The 19,318-nt window shown below is 34.4% G+C and overlaps 1 protein-coding gene across 2 annotated transcripts in view; it reads left to right on the top strand.

Moving 5' to 3' along the window:
- The window catches only part of LOC118276870 (homeobox protein OTX1), a 64,920-nt gene that overhangs the window by 25,037 nt on the left and 20,565 nt on the right, over positions 1 to 19,318 (top strand). For both annotated transcript variants that reach the window (XM_035595460.2, XM_035595462.2), the window contains exon 2: positions 4,892 to 5,290. In XM_035595460.2, the coding sequence (XP_035451353.1) occupies positions 5,041 to 5,290 (250 nt within the window). In that variant the 5' untranslated portion in view covers positions 4,892 to 5,040. The remainder of the gene's footprint in view (positions 1 to 4,891; positions 5,291 to 19,318) is intronic.

Raw genomic sequence — 19,318 nt, 5'->3', positions numbered from 1 at the left:
AGAAGTCATTGGATAACTTTTTCCCCCTTAAAAAAAGAAGTTGACTGATCTGCTGATTTAGGCAAAATTCAAGGTTTAGGTAGTTTCTTAGGGAATGCATTCACAGATGATTTCTTTTAGTCTATACGAACACAGAAATTCGTTATAAGAAACAGTTATTATATTCTTCTAATCAATACCTATTTATAACATCTAAATGTTATTAAATAAAACATCTTTAAATGTAACATTTGTGTTACATTTCATCAAAGAAGTATGCATAACAATATGAAACTCAATAAAGACGTTCCAATTCCGAACTCACATTCAAATATGGAATGTTTAGCAACTGTCAGTTTTGACAATAGAAGACGGTACGCCGTCGTTCATAATGCGCATGTCCAACTAACTTTTTTTTTCATGTTTTGGGAACAAGGAATAAATATTTGAAGCTACCGTGGCATTTCCGTTAATATGGCTGTCATATTAATGTTTTTTTTGTGGATTTTTGAAAAGGAAACGGCTTCGATTGTTGATTACGTTTTCGAAATTAATTCGTTAGTTTTGTCAGTTTGTTGATTATTTTTTCGTTTCAAGGTTATGTGTGTAGATTACAGTTTGACGTGGTATTTAAATTTTATGTATGGAAAGTATTATTAAATTTCTTCCGTGTTTGTATTGTGCGCGAGTTGGTACATGTAGTTATTTCAAGTAATATTTTTTTTATTTGTGGCAAGAATATCAGTCATAGTTTCTTTTAACTTAGCACAAATATGTAAAGATACAACAGCAGATTGTGTACCTTGTAAATATACAATATTTTGGTACTAAGATAGAATTAATCAAATATTGATTCTTAAAGGGACGATTATAAAAAAGTCCGGAATTGCAGACGACCTCGCAGTTTACTGGGGTTCCGGCTCAAAAATCAGGAGTAGGAATAGGGTGGTTTTTAGTCAATCTTACTGACTGTCTCATTCTTTCGCCTCACCCTAGGCAGGAGAAATCATTAGATGATATTTCTCCCTCAGAAAAAGTGGTATTAAAAATTTACAAGTAGGTAATTTGTATATGAATTAGAATAATAACTTAATCAAAAAATAAAACCGAATTCAAATCAAGCATCAAAAGGTATCATTACCTTTCGAGTATGTCATCATACTCAAACGAAATAACAATTTGCCCCCATCCCAATAAACACACACATCACATTTCATACAAAATTCTAGAAAATATAGATTAAAGTAACATTCTGCTACAACATACAGCCAACAAAAAGTGCCGACAGCATTGTGGTCTACACAAAACCCCAGGGTTGCCAGCAAAAAAAAATACATGTATTCCATAGAAATGGTTAATAGTGTGTTTCGATGCGCGAAATTTGTCACAATAGGCGCCCCTGACGGGCAATTATCACGCCATACTATTAATGTCTTTGTCATAATATAGCGTGGCTCTGCACCTTGGGTATAGGGGCCACGAGGCGGTCTATTTAAAGATAGTTATTGGGATATTAGATCTGTGGGTCTTTTTTTCTTTTAAGAGGGGAAATGTCATCCAATGAATCTCTTGCCTTGGGCGAGGCGAGAGGGAGTGTCAGACTCTTACTGATTAAAAACCACCCCGTTCTTACTCCTGCTTTTCGAGCCGAAGACCCGGTAAGCCCGCTAGGAGTAGAAAGTCCGCAGCTCCAGAGATCTGTGGATCCTTCAAATCTTGCTATAATATTGTAAATGCCAAAGTTTGTGAGATTGTATGTATGTGTGTATGTTTATGACTCCATCACGTCAAAACGTCCAATCCTTTATTGGAATGAAATTTGAATCAGGGATCGATTGAGGTCTGGAAAAGCCGCAGGCAAAAACATAGAATAGAATTAAAACATAATTTCGGTCTATTTTATTCATGTCAAGCTGATTTACAAAGAAGAATATGTCAAGCTATAATGTTATCAATATATTATTAATAACTATCGACACATCATGCCGAAATAAAGAGTGGTCTGCCCGTTCCTAAGACTTAAAGATAGATGATGCTAAACTTCAAACAGTAAATTATTTTACCATTCCACAAGTTTCAAAATGAAGACATTAATCACGCAGTGTATATTAAAAAAACACTAGACACATGAGAAATTTTACAAACAAGAAACCCAACCGACATATATATGTGTTGAAATTAGCATAGAACACAATAGCGACGAAAGCCGCGTTTATAATAAAATTGATGAAGAAATATTTTAAAATACAATTTTTCAACTTATGTTAGCGACCGACATGTCAAAAAATAGGCAGAATGTTTGAATCTTTTTTTTTCTAAATTATCTGTGACTTCTGACCCTATGTGCGCGCGCTTTCTCAATTTGTCACACTGACAACCAGTGCTGCCAACTGCGCAAACAAAACGAGGGCGCGAATGTTTGTTTTCCTTCACACAATACGGACGATGTTTGCACTGTTATTATTTATAGCGTTTATTGCGCTTTGACAAATAGATTTACAGAGATTGACACCGTATTTTAAAAGATGCTTTTGTGATTTCATTTTGGCAGCAATGGCTGATATTAACACGTTTGAATATTGCAATTTTGTTGTCAGTATTGAACTGTATACTAAATAACGTTTATGTTTAGGTGGTCTATTTACGTAAACCTTTTTCTTTTTAAACGCTACGTGTGGTTCACGCAAACTGTCGCATTCCAATTTTGTACTTGGTAAAACCAGAGTTTTTTCGCATTGCGGTTTGCTTTTGTTACCGACAGACAGAGAGAGGAACTTCTGCGAATGTTAGTCGAAAAAAACTGCGTATTTACTCTCGCAAAGAGACCGTAATTGTCAAAAAATCGTTGACGTGAAAACTCTTCAGAGCCACCGACTTTTGGGTCCCGAAAAATCTCTTTCAAAATCTACATTAAGTTATACAATTGAACACCTTTTAAGGGTCTGGTCGGCAAAACTATGGCGAGTTATTTGAACGGAAATCCTTTACGAAACCCCAAAATGAAATTGGACAAATTTCTACTCTACTCCAGTTAATATAGAGTTGCATTTGTGGTGTCAGAATATGTTTTGTAGATACGTATCTATTGGGCTTAGGATAATCTTTTGTTGATAGATTATGTAGCATGAACAGAGCGGTTTCTGCGAACCACTGCCGGTCACAGCGTTAAAAGTGACAATGTTTAGTTTTTTCTTTCACTTTTACTATGCAAACTTATATTTTTTTGCACACCGTCAAAGATAATATTGCTACAACTATCGTTAATCTTTGGTTCAAGTAAAAATAAGAGTTGTCGTCACTTCGTTCAATGTCATCATCATAGTTTTTTTACGTTAATGCGATCGAAGCGTCACCACGTTTAGCCCTATGATTGGTTAGTTAATTGGAGCTGGCCAATTACAGCGCCAAATGTCAAAAACCGTGTAAAACAAGCTCTCATTAAGCCCTCTGTTGATAACATGCCTTGATGTCTTGTGAGCAAGCTACCTACTCCTCTGCATACAACATTACTTACTCAATTTAAATTCAATTCGTGACTTAACTTAAATATTCTTAATCAAATTATATAAACAAATCAGTATAGACTGATATAAAATGATCACTTCATTATTCTGATCAATATAACTTAGATCTTTTTATAATATGAGTATACATAGATCTAAGATTTGCTATCTAGGGACCTAAGAAAGGCATCGTAGAAAATATTTTGGGTTAGGCTTTGTTTTATTCACATTTTACACATAATTTTCTCATAAAAAGACTTATAATATCATACAGATTGCAATATCACTCATAAAATTAATAAAAATATTTTTTCTTTCAACATTCTTACAATACAATACAGAATACACCATAGACATATCATACACTTTTTCCTCTCAAATGTCATCACATTGATACGCCTTGTGATTTTTTTTCTAAACACAATAGCTACACGTGATAGGCCCCTCAATTTGGCAAAGGCGACTCAGGTAACAGCCACAAAAAAAAAATAAACGTGACAAAATGTCAGTAAACATGTACCTACAACTACACCTTTGCCAACATTTGAGAAAAAAAAAAGAATTTTTGCTCTTTGCAAAGGTAAGTATACGTCGGTCAATACGTGTATGATTTTTTTTCTCAATACTCTTGTTTGATATTATTTATTCCGCTATATTTCTATTTCTAGTTCCTTTTCAGTGATTTCTTTGTTTTTGATAAAAGCATCGATACATACATTAATAAAAACCTACTCATATAAAAATAAGTCCTTAAAAGTATGTTCTATTTCCGTCAATTTTATTCACAAAACGAAGACGTGGGTGTCCAAATGCTACTACTCTTCACCTACCTAAAAATTAAATTTATATTCAACCTTTTCCTATTTTCGATCTCCAAATAAAACCATTTTTTTATTCGCAAACCAAAGAAACGAATCAGTTCCGTTCAAACCTTTTCAATGAACTTTAAAAAAAAGCGTATACATTTGAATTCAGAACGCCCGAATCGTGACGAATGGAACGCTCGAGGCTCATTCAAAAATCAAATTTGGAAGGCGTTCCACGTTTGACTTTAACGTTTTTAGTGTTGCAATAGTGCAGAAAATCTACCATTGTCATGTGTAATTGTAAAATAAGTAGTTTGCAACAAAAAAATCTATCGGTGTTAGTTATAACTCGAAAAGACGTGCGTAAACTGTTTATTTATGAACGTATGAGCCGTAAATAATTGCTACGTTTAAAGTTCAGTTGCGCGAACAAATTGGAGATGTATTGACTCTCATCATATTCCAATTTATCTTTTATTAAATTTATGTTGCGCAAAAAATCGAAGGCATGAATAAAACGAAATATAATGTGTACAGGTACCTATTGAAGTAAGAACGGTCGACATCAAAACCTATACTAACAATTTAATTCGTTTGTTTCAGATAAGAATACAAAAAAAAAACAACAAAAATGTCACTAACCAGAGACTAGCGGAACGCGTCAAGAAAACCGCAAAAATGTCAATACACACACGAAAGAGGTTGATGCGGTGACTAAATACTTTTGGCTATAAAAAAAGAAAAAAGTTAAAATGGCGTTGCTGACGAATTCGGCGTCGGCGACAGGACCGACGGCCGGTGGGCCGACGGCTCCCCAGGCCCATTCAGCGACGCCTCTTCACCACTACTTCCACTACTTGAAGCAGCCATCCCCTTTGGCACAGAACCCCTATGCCCACCACTCGAGTGCGCATCACATGGGCATGGGCCCAGGCCCTTTAGGAGGCTTAGGGCCTTTCGGGCTGACCCCACATGGTTTAGAAGCTGTTGGATTTCCTCAAGGTAAGATTTTTTATATTTGAGTAACTTTAAAACAAGATATCTAAACAATACTTTTGATATCCGATATAAGATACAATTATGTTCTAAGACTGCCACGTTGGTCAAGAGGTCTCGGGTTCGATTCCCGGGTCGGGCAAAGTGTTACTGGGCTTTTTTCGGTTTTTTGAAAATTTCTCAGTAGTAGCACAGAGTCTGGAATTATGCCCAGTATAAGGCAATAGGCTCACCCCCTATTACATGGGACTTATAACACAAATGGTAAAAAGTGGGTGTACATTGTATAGCGGCATTACGTGCCGTAATGTGCACTTCTGCCTACCCCTTCTAGGATAAAAGGCGTGACGTTGCGTTTTATATTCTAAGTCTAAAGTTTCTACGCCTAAATTCCTTTAACACATAAGCTAATAGAATTTAGCAATGCAATTAATATTCGTATCGGCTAAACAGCAATCAATTCTAAATTAATATCATTAAAATACAAAACAAGTTAGTCTAAACAGTCATAAATGTGACGTTTCAATCAATTTTTTTAATGTTTTTGATTAATTTTATAGTTTTAATTAGATATTTTTGAAATGGCCACGTTGCTTCATGTTTATTCAAAATGTGAAGGACTATTTAATTTTAAGGAAAGAAAAAGATGGACGCTAGGTTTTAAAACTTGTGTTTGACGAAGCAAGTCTCTTAGGAAAGGTGTGCTAATGTTTTAAATAGACTTTGCATATAGTGCTCAAAATACCTCTAAGGCTAGAAAAGATTTAGAAGTCGGCAGGTAAAGTCCGAAAGGATTTGTTAGAAAATTTCCTTACGTTTAATATTCTGCTAATATAAAAATAGGCTTTGTCTGTGCACTACAGGTTGCAAACCAAAAGAATGAATCTATCTAAATATTACCAAAATACTGAATCAATTTCTTGACATTACACGTCACACGCTAAGAAAAAAACATTCCACACTGGGTAAATCTTAATATTAGAAAAATACTTAATCAATATTTTCTTGATATTACACCGCTATGAAAAAAAATTTTCTAACAGTATCTAATGACATTAATAATAATAAAAACAAAAGAAAAAAAAAGAAATGAAAAAATCACAATGGCGGAAAACAGAATCTTTGTTTGTCACAAATTCCAATATGGAAGACAAAATGAATTTCACTCGAGATTTCATTTTGTAATTTATCAAGAGCTTTTTTATGCCCGACGGTGTTTCTAATGAGATAGATTCTTTTTTTATTTATTTTCTTCTCTCTTGTAATGTATATAAGTATTATTCCATTTTCCTATTTGTAAAAAAAAGAATACCAAATTTACATTTGTCAAAATAATGTAAAAATATTCTTAAATGCCACAGAAACAGTTACAAAACTTTTCGAAACTAACAATTTAACTGTTGTAATATTTAAACAAAGAAATGTCAACGTATTTCGGTGTTAAAATCAAGTAATGAAACACATTTGGAATTTATATGTCCATGTTAACTTAAACTCCGTTGACACAAAGGCAATACCTACTCCATTTGTCAAACTAATGGTCACAATTTGTATATTTTGACAGAACGCGTAAAATATTCTACAACATTTGCATTTTTGACTTCTGATTCTTAAGTTTAATGTTCAACTTCTTGTAAAATATATGTGGCAATCTATCATCGAAGCAGTGTTTTGTTATTTACGTATCTTAACTTAAGTATTTAACCTCAACCCGGTCTTATTTCGTCAGTTTTTGAACTTTCTCATAATTTTATACTTTATTTTGTGTATCTTTAGGTATAGTATTGCATAAACTAAAGTAATTACCGCAACAGGGCTGCCTATCTGAGGAAAATTTCAAATTTTATACACACAAACAAGTACAGTTTGACAGACAAGCCCATTCTTCAAACAACAGCTAGGAAGGAACGCTGCATAATTTACGTACCAAGAAGACATCCTTGCGAAATAATCAAAACAGGCCCTCTCTCCCCTGTAAGCCGCTTATCTCCACCCCCTGTGTTGCCATGCTACCCCCGAAATGTGGGAGAAACGGGAAGTCGCTTGTTAGTTCGCTTTAATTAGTAACAAGTTTGAGTTTTGATGCTGGCAACATTTAGCGTGTTGTGTTTTTAGACCCTTTTTCGGTCGATTGTAGAGGTTTTTGATGTTTTTTTTTTTGTTTTTGTTCGAAGAGGAAAACGTATGAACGGTGGGTCCATCGGATAAAAGTTGAATGCTAACGAGTATCTGTTTGTCTTTACACGTGGGCAGTAATAGATAATCTTTTAAAGGTAGATGAATCGGTAAATATGTAAAATATGGTTACAGTCTTTGACCAAAACTGAAGTGAAGAGCATTTTCATTCTGGTGTATAAATTCTATGGTGATGCTTCTTAGGTAAATGTATGTCTTTCCTATTATTTACTTCTTGTACTCCTAAGAATATTATAAATATATATTCATTTGACCTTTATCAAACAATTTTCTATCCTAGAAAACATTATTACTTAGAAAAGATATTTCTTTATTTTAAACAGATAAAAAAATATCAACGCTTGAAAAAACTGACCAATCACAACAGAGATTTAAATTTTCAAAAAAAGAAAATGGAACGACGACATTTTTAATTCAAAAGGGAGGCATCTCGGGATCCGGATTAACCTCCCTTCGCTTTTTAGAAGTATGGTTTTGATACCGACTCGGGCTTTCGATACAGTTATACACTAAGAATAACATAAAAAATATAATTATCTTAACTTTTTTACCTATAATAACTTATTATAATACGTAAATAGAATATTTGAATTACTTCGAAGTCGTGTTGGAAGTAATTTCTATGAAAAAATGTGTATAATTTGTGGCGTTCCTCAAGGTTCGTTCATAGGCCCTACTTAAATTTCGCCGTTTCTTAGATAAAGTCGTTTTTTCTTCGATGAGATTTTATACATGTAATACATAATTTAACACATTAACCGCCATGGGGGGCAAAAATGACCGGCGCTAGCGAAGTATTTGCCTTCAACAGATTTTTGTTGGCAGTCAAAGTATTAATATACATTTTACTAAACATATGATTAAATATCTTCACAAATTGAGCAACGAGTAAAATTCTAGAATAAAACATAACTGCAGCAAAGAATTGTGAAGTAAAAAAATTACTAAGCCTTTTTTAATCCTCTACATTTTTTTAGTCAGCCATTTGTTTTCTTTTTCAGAAATAACTCAAGTAAAAATAAGTAAAAGGATTTCGAAAAGTACTCTCAATGTAGTGACGTAGTGTTGATTTATAAAAAATGGGCTCTTAATCCCAAAAAGGGTTGTACAGGAAAATATTCCGCGATATTTTACAATCTGTCTTTCAGGTAGCTCTCTTAGAAAAAAACTACTTTTTTTATTGCAGTTCTTTCAAGACAGATAACGATAGGAGATTGTATTTAATTGTTTGCTTTAAGACGCTGTCTAGGTCTCTTAAAGTGAGAGTTACAATCACCACGGTGTCGCGCAAAAAATATGAGCGTAGACTGTCTTTTGTTTTTACTTATTGCCATGTCAATTTTGGACTGCTCTTGAATTCTTAGTGACATTATATTTAAGTCTTTGACTGCCAATAGAAAACTGTTGAAGGCAACGTCCGCTAACGTCGGTCACCGGTGACCACCACGGCGTTCAATGTGTTAAAATGTCTTATGAACTATAATTTTGGTAAAAGCAGAGCTAGACGGTTATCTAAGGCCGGAGATGTCATTGGATGACTTTCCCCCTTTAATAATAATTACGACCTCCTACAAGGAGGACAGATGACCTAATAAAGGTTATACAGATTGCATGCAAGTCGCTTTTGACCGGTCGATCTAGAAATCATTAGGGGAGGCCTATGTAAGGCAGTGGACGCCTTGTAGCTGACATTTTTGATAATAATGCTGAGCTATAATCGACAATTTTGTTTTGTTAATTCTAAACTTTATTTTAGTTACCATTTCGTATATCGCTTATCAACTTCTAGTAGAGAAAGTTTTCTATCCATTTGTACAATATACATACTTACGTATTTGGTGCCTATTCGTAGGCAGGATCAATAAATGCACAATATAATTTTAACAATAAACAATAATCATAAAATCTATACCTACACATAAACGACTTGGGTCCTATTAAACGCAATATATGTTTTACTCTCCTATAAAATTAATCCTACTTCCAATTTTAATCCATACCTCCATCTCTTTCTCTCGTCTTTAGTATTCTTGTGATGCTGTCTCCCTCTAGCGATAGATGCGTTCGGCGTAACGATGGCAGCTGGGCATTCGTTTTTTGAATTCTTTTTTTTCCTTTTTTTATTATTGGCATGGCATCCCTCAGAATTTTATGGCTAGTTGCTTTTTTAATCTTTTGGCGGCCATAATTAATTTGTTTTTTTTCTCTTCTCTCTTTTTTTTCTCTTTCTTTCTTCCTCTGATAATTGGGAGTTCGGAAGCCGGATACGGACGGATGCGTTTTGTTGTGTTGTTGATTTTTATCTGTGTATCGAATTCATGTATCTATTTATTTCGATGCTCAGTGAATGCATTATTTATTTGATAAATGCTTAGCTTCTATTAAGTTCTACTTTGCGCCTTAGGTACAATTAATTCTTATTCATTCCAAAATTATATAAAAGTCTCTACGAAAGATACATCAAATCTAGACTTCTCAAATAAATAAAATGGGGAGTGTCTGTTTGTAATACTAATATAACCGATTTTTACTACATGCATTATATGTAATTTTTTACAATTTTCGTCTATTCGTCTGTTTGTACAGCATAATCTCTAAAATGACTGCACCGATTTTGACGAGTCTTTTATTAGCAGAGCTACCTGCTAAGCTAACCTACCTACTAACTACGTAGGTACATCAACTATGATCTACTAAAGAATAACATAAGCCAACTTTTATTTTACAAAATATCATCACATACGCCCTAATCCACACAAGCAAAACTGCGGACATCAGCTAGAAATAATAATAGACAGATAAATTCCCAAAGGACATAGCAACAGTAACATAGCTTGATGCCTTAACGAAACAAAAACAAAACACGACGCGTGCTACCTACGTTCAGGATTAGGGACATAAGGCTTCTATAATCAATACTACACCGCACTGTCCACATTTGAACAATATTCCTTTAGCATTGAACGTGAAGATGGGGTATAAAAACTATAGTATGTTTAGAATTTATATATTTGTTGTATATGAGATTGGAAATAGGCTGGTGAATAGTGTTAGGTGTATTTTGACAGTATGTTTATGCAGCTCTGTCTAATTCTTAAGGCTTTTTTCATCAGAGATGTGCTATGCTACGTTGCTGTGGATGCGTTTGGTTTCCACCAATTATATTCATTGGTACACATAGCTTAGCACTGGTGGAATCGAACTCGACTAAGATATGTTTTATGTATGGAAACATGCGTGATATGGATGCGTGCTATTAATGTGTGCTATGAATGGCTTCCCTACTATCGATATATCACAGCATCTTGTAAATGGTCAGCAAGGCACTCGTGATAATCGTGGTACTTCGGCTATGGTAACTGTTTCTCGGCTCGAAAAGCAGGAGTAGGAACCGGGTAGTTTTTAGTCAGTAAGAGTCTGACACTCCCTCTCGCCTTGTCCAAGGCGAAGGCACTGCTGATTTGTCTCTCTTAAAAAAAATGGTAACCACTTACATAGGTAAACTTTCGTTAGAATTACATAGTGTAGTATATAAAAATTTAAGAGAAAATGTCTAACTGATCTAAAATGTATCTTTCTTTTACTATGTTTCTTACCATCGATACGTCGCTGTAAATAGGTGCGATAATAATAAATGGTTTAAAAGCAAAAGTCCGTACAAATAACGTGTAACAAGTTAATCGTTGAAAAAGTGTCGATTCACGAGCAATCTCCTTAACTTTGTCCGGCTTCCCTGACCGACATACTGCCCTTAATTTTATCGATTTTAGTCTCAGATTACCGAACGAAACAATCAATTATATTAAGCTTTACGACTTTTAGTTTATAAGAAGGTTTTTTCCGTAAAAAATCGTTTGTAATATTATAATTGTTATAACAAACTTAACAGTGTGTTTGATTGTCTTTCTTTTATCGTAAAAGAGCGTCTTAATTTTTAAGACATGACGTTTTTCATAATGTGCTAATGCTAACATCGATATTGTGAAAGTCGAGACTCAGAGACATTGAATGTTTCCTTAAACTACTCCTTAGTAAGGATTTTGTTCCGAAAACGATTGCTATCGGCTGGGTAAAGTAACTATTAAATGACTGTGACTCTAGTTATTCTCATCTCATTAACATTAGAACTTTAAAACCATGTCAGTTTAAAAACTTTTATTCTCATCTCCTTCCCATACTTTTCTTTGAACTCAAACTTTAACCCTGCCACCGCCACAGTAATAAATCTGTACCCCAACTCCAGAGCTACCAAATACCAAATAATCCAGAAAAATTTCCAAAGAATATTTGAGGTGCTCAAAAACCGAGGTGCGATTAACTGAGGTCCTTCACACTCGGTTCGAGGTCAAGCCGATGTCGCCAAGACCAGTTAAATTAACTATCATATTTTATATAACACGATTTTTTTACTAGAAATACATAGAGATGTTAAAACCCGACACGACGTTTGAAAGTGTGGAAGCCATTGATTAATTAACTAGTTACGTGTGTAATTTGTTAGTTTCTATTATAGTGGCTCACGTGGAATGTTCGAAAGGCGTCTGTTTGTCTTCTGACACCCGACATATTGGCTGGCTCAGAACTAAAAGTAATTTTTCTTAAAATTTCTGATAACGTAGTGATTAACTGATTAATTACTGACCATTAGCAATGTTGAAATGTTTACGCTGTTGAATTATTCATAATTAATTGAGTAGGTATTAAGTTTTTTTGAAGTTTGTGTGATAAGTATCGATATAATTAAGTAAGTTTCGTTAAGTTTTTAATCGGGTTTTGAAATGCTAGTATTAAACATTTTGAATTCCTATTACAAAACCTACACGTGTTTGAAAATTTTAATTCCTTAAAAGCTACCGGTATTAGACCATCTTCACAAAAAATATTCAAAATGCTACATAAAAAATAGTATTTTCGTCTTAATAAGCACATTTCGATACAAAATAGGTAATCTAGAATTTACATATCGACATAAAACTTTACTACCGTCTTACGGAGGCCAATAAAAAAGGTTGTCACACCAAAATGATACTTGGTCACATATCGTCAGCTCCAATTATGGCCTAAGAGTAATAAATTATATTAAATTTATCATTTATGAATTCCGATGCGGCGAGCGGCTACCGGCGGCGGGCCTTTGACGCGCCGCCATCTTGCCGCCGCCATATTTGTTTTGTTTTTTTAGGGTTCACTTAAATATTAACGGCTAAACATTTATTTTACGATTAATAAAATTGAGCTATCGATTAGTCGAGCTTACAATAAAGTTTCACTACACACATGCCCAGTGACGACAGTAAAAAATACAATTAAAACAGTTTAAAATTAAATGTATTGTGTGACTATGTGTTACTTTTCTAGGTACATCATTTTGGCGATATCATAAAATAATAAAATGTTGGGCGTAAAATAACAATATGAATTGAACCCAGTAGATATATTTATATAACCCTAATAGCCCAGAGTAATTGGATTAAAAGACCACCCGTAACGAAATTAAATTATTTGAAGGCAGCTACTGGGCAATAAAATTAAATTATTTAACAATTTTTTTTAATAATTTAGTGCGCGCAGTTGTTTTTGAAAAGGTTATGCTTTTGTTAAGTTTATTGTAAAATGTCTGTACCACTACAGTTACAATTCTTGGTAGAAAACATTGAATTTCGAATAGTATTCAGTTATCAGTAGTAGGCTCACATTAGGCTAAGTTTTATAGAATTTATTCTCGTATAATCGATGTATATTCGAAAGTATTTGTTTCCGTAACAAAATAAAAAATACGTATCTAATGTTTAAGAATAATCTACAAGACGGACATTAACAAAATGACCATCTCTATCTATTTACTTATTAAATCATAATTTAAATAATAACTCTCTCTTCTATCTACTTTTTCAATAATAAAAATCATACAGGACCCAACGCGAATAAATTATAATATCATTCCTTGGTCTATTCTTTTTTTTCTTTTCAAAAAAACTTAATGCAATGCTTCTGTCACCGTCAACCACTATCTGAATCATGTCAAAAATAAAATGACATGTAAAAAATTTTGCTACCTCCATACAGATAACTGGAGGTCTTAGATAACTTTGAGGTTAACCGCAGTTAAAGGTTTTAACTGAACACCGGAGACAGATTATCGTTGCACGCTGTTTTTATTTAATTATTTATCTTGAGTTTTAATGTTTTGTCGATTGATTCTTTTTATTATTTTATTGTGTTCTACATACATAAATGCATATTGAATTTTTTGTTCCATTTATACAAAAATGAGTTTCTCTTTTTACAATGGAGAATGTTAACGTTTTTAGATATGTATGTATAACCAAATGTAGCAACGAATATGATAGGCAGAGTATTATTAATTGTAATAAAAATATTAAGAAGATATGGGAAAGAATAAATATATTGTTAGGGAATAGTAAACAATCTCTTGATACTGTGATATTATCTAATATGAACAGCCAGGATGGCACGAAAGCTATAGCTGACGGGTTTGCGACTGCATTTGATGAGGAAATACAACAGATTAAACATAATTGTGATTCAAAGTTTTTAAATAGACGTAATTATGTGAAAATACCTGACGTAAATATGAGATGGCAACCAGTAAGCGACGAATATGTAGGTAAAATAATTAAACAAATGAACGCTAATAAATCGCCTGGAAGCGATCTCATTCGTATGTCTGATTTAATAGTAATAGCTAATAAAATAAGTCCTGTTATAGCGAAATTAATCAATTTATCCGTTGAAAAACATAAATTCCCTGATAAACTTAAGGAAGCTTTAGGGAACAGCGAGTAAAGTTCCCTAATAAAAGGAGGATCCTCCGACCAGGCGAGGTGATCAGCCTGGCGGGCTTTCTGCCCAACTGTTGTTCGTTGGGATTTTCTATCCGTGTTAATTCGCATGTAAACTTCGTATGTGCGATGCAGGATATTTGTGCGACGTCATCCGTTGATTTACTCGTAGATAGTCTATGTGCGACTTCTGTCATCTGTCAATTGTCACTTGTCAGAGAGTCGCCACATCACTCCCCCCCAAGACCGGAGGTCGATCCTGTTGAGACGGCTGTCGATGCTTGAGATGAGCGGTGCCAGAGCCAGTGTAGAATGTCCCTAGTTCCAGTGAGTCGGAACTGTGCCGCTGAATGCCCAGTGAGTCGGGTGAGCGGTGCAGGGTGATACTCCAGTGAGTCGGAGTAGTGAAGCTCGCAGTGTCCCACAGTGAGTCGGGGAATAGATGCTGCGAGGGTAGGTGCGTAGTGGCAGGCGTCTGCGTTGACGGGAGGAAGACGTCCTCAGACCGTGTGCAGAGTGCTGTGCCTAGACGCTGATGAGGCCGTAGGGAAGAACCAGGCTGCATATCTTCGATGTAGCGTGTGGTGATCCCTGATGAGGCCGAGGATGCTGGTTGGCTGCGACTTGATTACCGCTCAGCGGAGAAGTGATGGGTGAGGGAGGTGGCGATGAGGATGACGGTGCTGATCTGCTCCGTGAAGGTTGGTTTCAATCACGTCGGGGTCACCACTTTAGGGAACAGCGAGTAAAGTTCCCTAATAAAAGGAGGATCCTCCGACCAGGCGAGGTGATCAGCCTGGCGGGCTTTCTGCCCAACTGTTGTTCGTTGGGATTTTCTATCCGTGTTAATTCGCATGTAAACTTCGTATGTGCGATGCAGGATATTTGTGACGTCATCCGTTGATTTACTCGTAGATAGTCTATGTGCGACTTCTGTAATCTGTCAATTGTCACTTGTCGGAGTGTCGCCACAAAGCAATCATTCGTCCTATATATAAAAAAGGTGACCGCAAACAATTCTCTAACTATAGACCGATAGCGATTTTATCTAGCATAGACAAAATTATGGAAAAATGTATAATAAATCAACTTGGGAACTATTTACGCACAAATAATATAATAAACAGATCACAACACGGATTTCAAAAATATAAAAGTACTAATACATTACTGTCTAATTTTACTAACGAAATTAACAATTACTTAAATGAAAAAAAGTTTGTAGTAGCAATATTCTTCGATTATAAAAAAGCATTCGACACGCTAGAAACTAACACGCTGATAACATCCTTGGAGGAGTGTGGGGTGGAGAAGCCACTGAAAGATTGGTTCAGAGACTACCTCACCTCACGCTCTTACCGGGTCAAGATCAGCGACACGTTCAGTGATGAAAAAATAGTCCGATGTGGGGTTCCGCAGGGCTCAGGGAGTGGTCCCGTATGTTATTTAATGCACGTAAACAGCCTGTGTAATGTGCTTCAACACTGCTCAGCGCATATGTTCGCGGATGACCTCTGTGCCTTGCGAGCCGGTACTGACATCGCTGAGACGTGCCGACTTGTTCAACAAGACGTGGACGCTGTAGTTAAGTGGTCTCATGACAATGGAATAGTGCTAAATTCAGAGAAAACACAATACCTAATTATTCACTCACCTTACTCACCACTGAAGGAAACTCCTTTACCAATATACACTCACACGTTTGATTGTTTTCATAGAAACGCGGTCAATTGCAGCTGCAAACCTATCCAGAGAGTAAATTGTGTGACTTACCTAGGGGTTAAAGTTGACGAGCATTTTTCCTGGATTGATCATGTAAATTACTTGTGCAATAAACTTAGAACTATATTAAGCAAATTTTACCACCTAAGTTATAGAGTTCCTAACAGCACATTAAGAGTGTTGTATAAATGTATGGTGGAGTCTGTGATGGATTATGCTCTTGATTGCTATGGGCTTACGTTCAAGACCCACATGGAAAAATTAGAAAAACTACAAATTAGGTTCCTTAAACTACTAGTAGATAAAAAAACTAAAAATAAATATAAAAAAGACTACTATAAGTTATTTAAAATCTGTAAAGTATTACCTATCAGTCTCAAGCATAAATACATTCTCGCAACCAATAACCACAGCAAGCATGAGCATAATTCACCACTGACAATAGTATGTAATAAAAACAACACCCGATCGATGTCGTCTGGTAAATATGAGGTACCAAGAGTCAACAATGTTTATGGTGATCGATCATTAAAAAAGCGTATCCCGTACTTACTCAACCATTTACCAAACGAAATCCGGGAAGAGAAAAGTAAGAATAGATTTAAGTTTAAACTAAAAAAATATCTTTTTAGTACTTTACCTTAATTGCTGTTTCTACACATAATATATCTACACTACTACATAACAAACTACAGTAAATTTCTTATCTAATAAATGTACTCGCAATCTAGCTACCAGCTACCTAAACATGTAAGTAAACGTATGTATATAAAATGCACATACATATATAAAGATATATATATATAATATAAATATATATAACATACACATATATGTATATATATAAAAATAAATATATATATTATTATATAAAACTTATTATACTACATATTATACCTATATATTTACTAAACATTATACTACTGTGTAAACATTTACCACTAATAAATTTTAAACTTTTGGATCCGACAGTCAAACTACATATATAGTTTTGTCGGACTATGTACTAGTTTATAAGTTCATAACAAACATGTACCTTTTAATAAAATAAATAAATAATAAATAATAATAATATGAAGCCCTCGATGTAACGAATTGATCTGTGTGTCTTAGTTTTGTCGTACGATTAAACCTGACCAAATCATATGCGTCTAAAGTTACTGACTTGACGTCATAGTACAATGTCACGTATGCTGTATTTTTTTAAGTATAGTTATAATAGCGACCCGCCCCAGCATCACATGCGTGCAATGGTGATATATTATGCATATAAACCTTCCTCTTGAATCACTCTACCTATTACAAAAAACCGCATCAAAATCCGTTGCGTAGTTTTAAAGATTTAAGCATACAGACAAACAGACAAAAATAGCGACTTTGTTTTATACTATGTAGTGAAGTAGTAGGTTGTCATCTAAAAATGTTGTAATGCTATTTAAATATATAAATGCGTAGGTAATTTATTAATTTACGTAGTACTAATATATTCTCCATTCGCTAACTAAAATCAACAACGCATTCGTGCAACGTCGGTTTAAAAAATTCAAAATCAATTCGCGCCCATTCTAAATTCTATTACAAAAAAAAATCTTTTATGCATGAAAAGAAAAACATAAGCGGAATCGTGTGAAAACCGACACTCGGGTTTTTCACGGTCGGGTCTCTCGGGCCCCTGTGGCGTTTGGAGGGTTAATTCATTTGTCGCAACGACATCCTGAGGGTTGAATCGTGCTACAGTCCAATTGATTTGCCATCAACTGTTTCTTATTTTGCATAATTTAGAAGAAAAAGCTTATTGTGTTGTTTTGTTTTTGGAAACAGATTCTTCATTTGTTTTTTAAAGTTAGATCTCTTCGAGGGGATGAAGTAACCCTTATTGTATTATTAGAGCAATTGAAAAGATTTTTAACTTGGTAAAAGAGAAATCTTCTATTAAATGACAATTTATTTGTGTGTTTCCTTTCTGAGTTTGGGCTTAAAGTATGATGCAAGTAAATATTGATGAGATATATTATAGCCTAACTGAAAATCACACTGCTAATATTATAACTATGAAAGTTTGGTTTGTTAGTTCGTCAATCACGCTAAAACTACTGAACGGATTTTGATGAATTTTGGTATACAGACAAGGTTTAAGCTGATTTGGGTGATAGGATACTTTTTATCCCACGGCAACGCGGGCAAAGCCACTGGTCGAAGTTAGTTAGAAGTTATACCCGTTACCTTTAACACATTAAAACGCCATAGGAGGCAAAAATGACCGAGGAAAATTTAACTTTAACAGATTTTTGTTGCCAATCAAAGCAATACTAAAACTTATTCATCTAAACAACGTTAAAAATACAGTCTACAAAATAAAATAACAAATAAATAATTAAACACAATTTTCCCAAAATAAAATTCTCATCAAAAGAAAAAGATGTAGTCTAATACAAAACGTAGGTACCTAAGTACCTACGTACCTTAATCTCAAATTGATAACAGCATCGTAATAAACAAAGGAAACTGTAGATAAGTAATTATTTAGTAATCCCTTTTCCATTAAAAAACAATCAGATGTTGTTTTTTTTTTGTATTTCTTTGCCTCCCACGTGTTGCCTTGTTTTATTAATTTGATGAGCAACTTTTGTTGCTAAAGTTATTTTGGTTCTAAAATATCTGGGATCCGTCAGCCATTTTGTATTTTTTCGTGTACTGAAAGGTCGCAAAGTTGTAAAGCTGCCTTACAGATGTATCACCAACTTACTTACTTCATTACTTTTCTTTAACCGACTTAAAAATAAAAAAAAACAAGATATTCTCAGTTCATTCTCACTCTTACTCTCATTCTCTATGGATATTTGTGCGCGATTATCTCACGTTTGGCTAAACTGATTTTCATGCGGTTTTCAGCATAGTATTTTTCAGACTTAGGAGGTTTTAGGTATATTACCAGACTTAATAAAATGGAGAATCATACTTTAACCTTTGAAGGCGCTTTCCATCCATCTTCTTTTACTTCCATCAGATTCATACATCTACCAAGACATACCATAATAAATCTTTATTGTTTTAAAATCTACCGTAGTTAACCCAACTTAGAAAATTTGCTGTAGTTAACTAATAGTCTAAAGCAAAGATGGGCGATTTAAAACGCCACTAAGTACTAAGCACTCCCAACACATCAGTAAGAACAAGTAACCCTCCATTCCCTCCTAAGACAACACAATCGAGTAACTCTCATTATTATTCAATTAAACATTCATTTTGTTTATCAAGGGGCACTGTGTGAAAGTTAACACTGGCGCTGTTTATTTACGCTGTGGGCTTTATA

This window comes from Spodoptera frugiperda, chromosome 17, assembly GCF_023101765.2.
Source record: "Spodoptera frugiperda isolate SF20-4 chromosome 17, AGI-APGP_CSIRO_Sfru_2.0, whole genome shotgun sequence".
In the NCBI taxonomy this organism is placed as follows: Eukaryota; Metazoa; Arthropoda; class Insecta; order Lepidoptera; family Noctuidae; genus Spodoptera; species Spodoptera frugiperda.
This window is presented reverse-complemented; position numbering and strand designations above follow the sequence as displayed.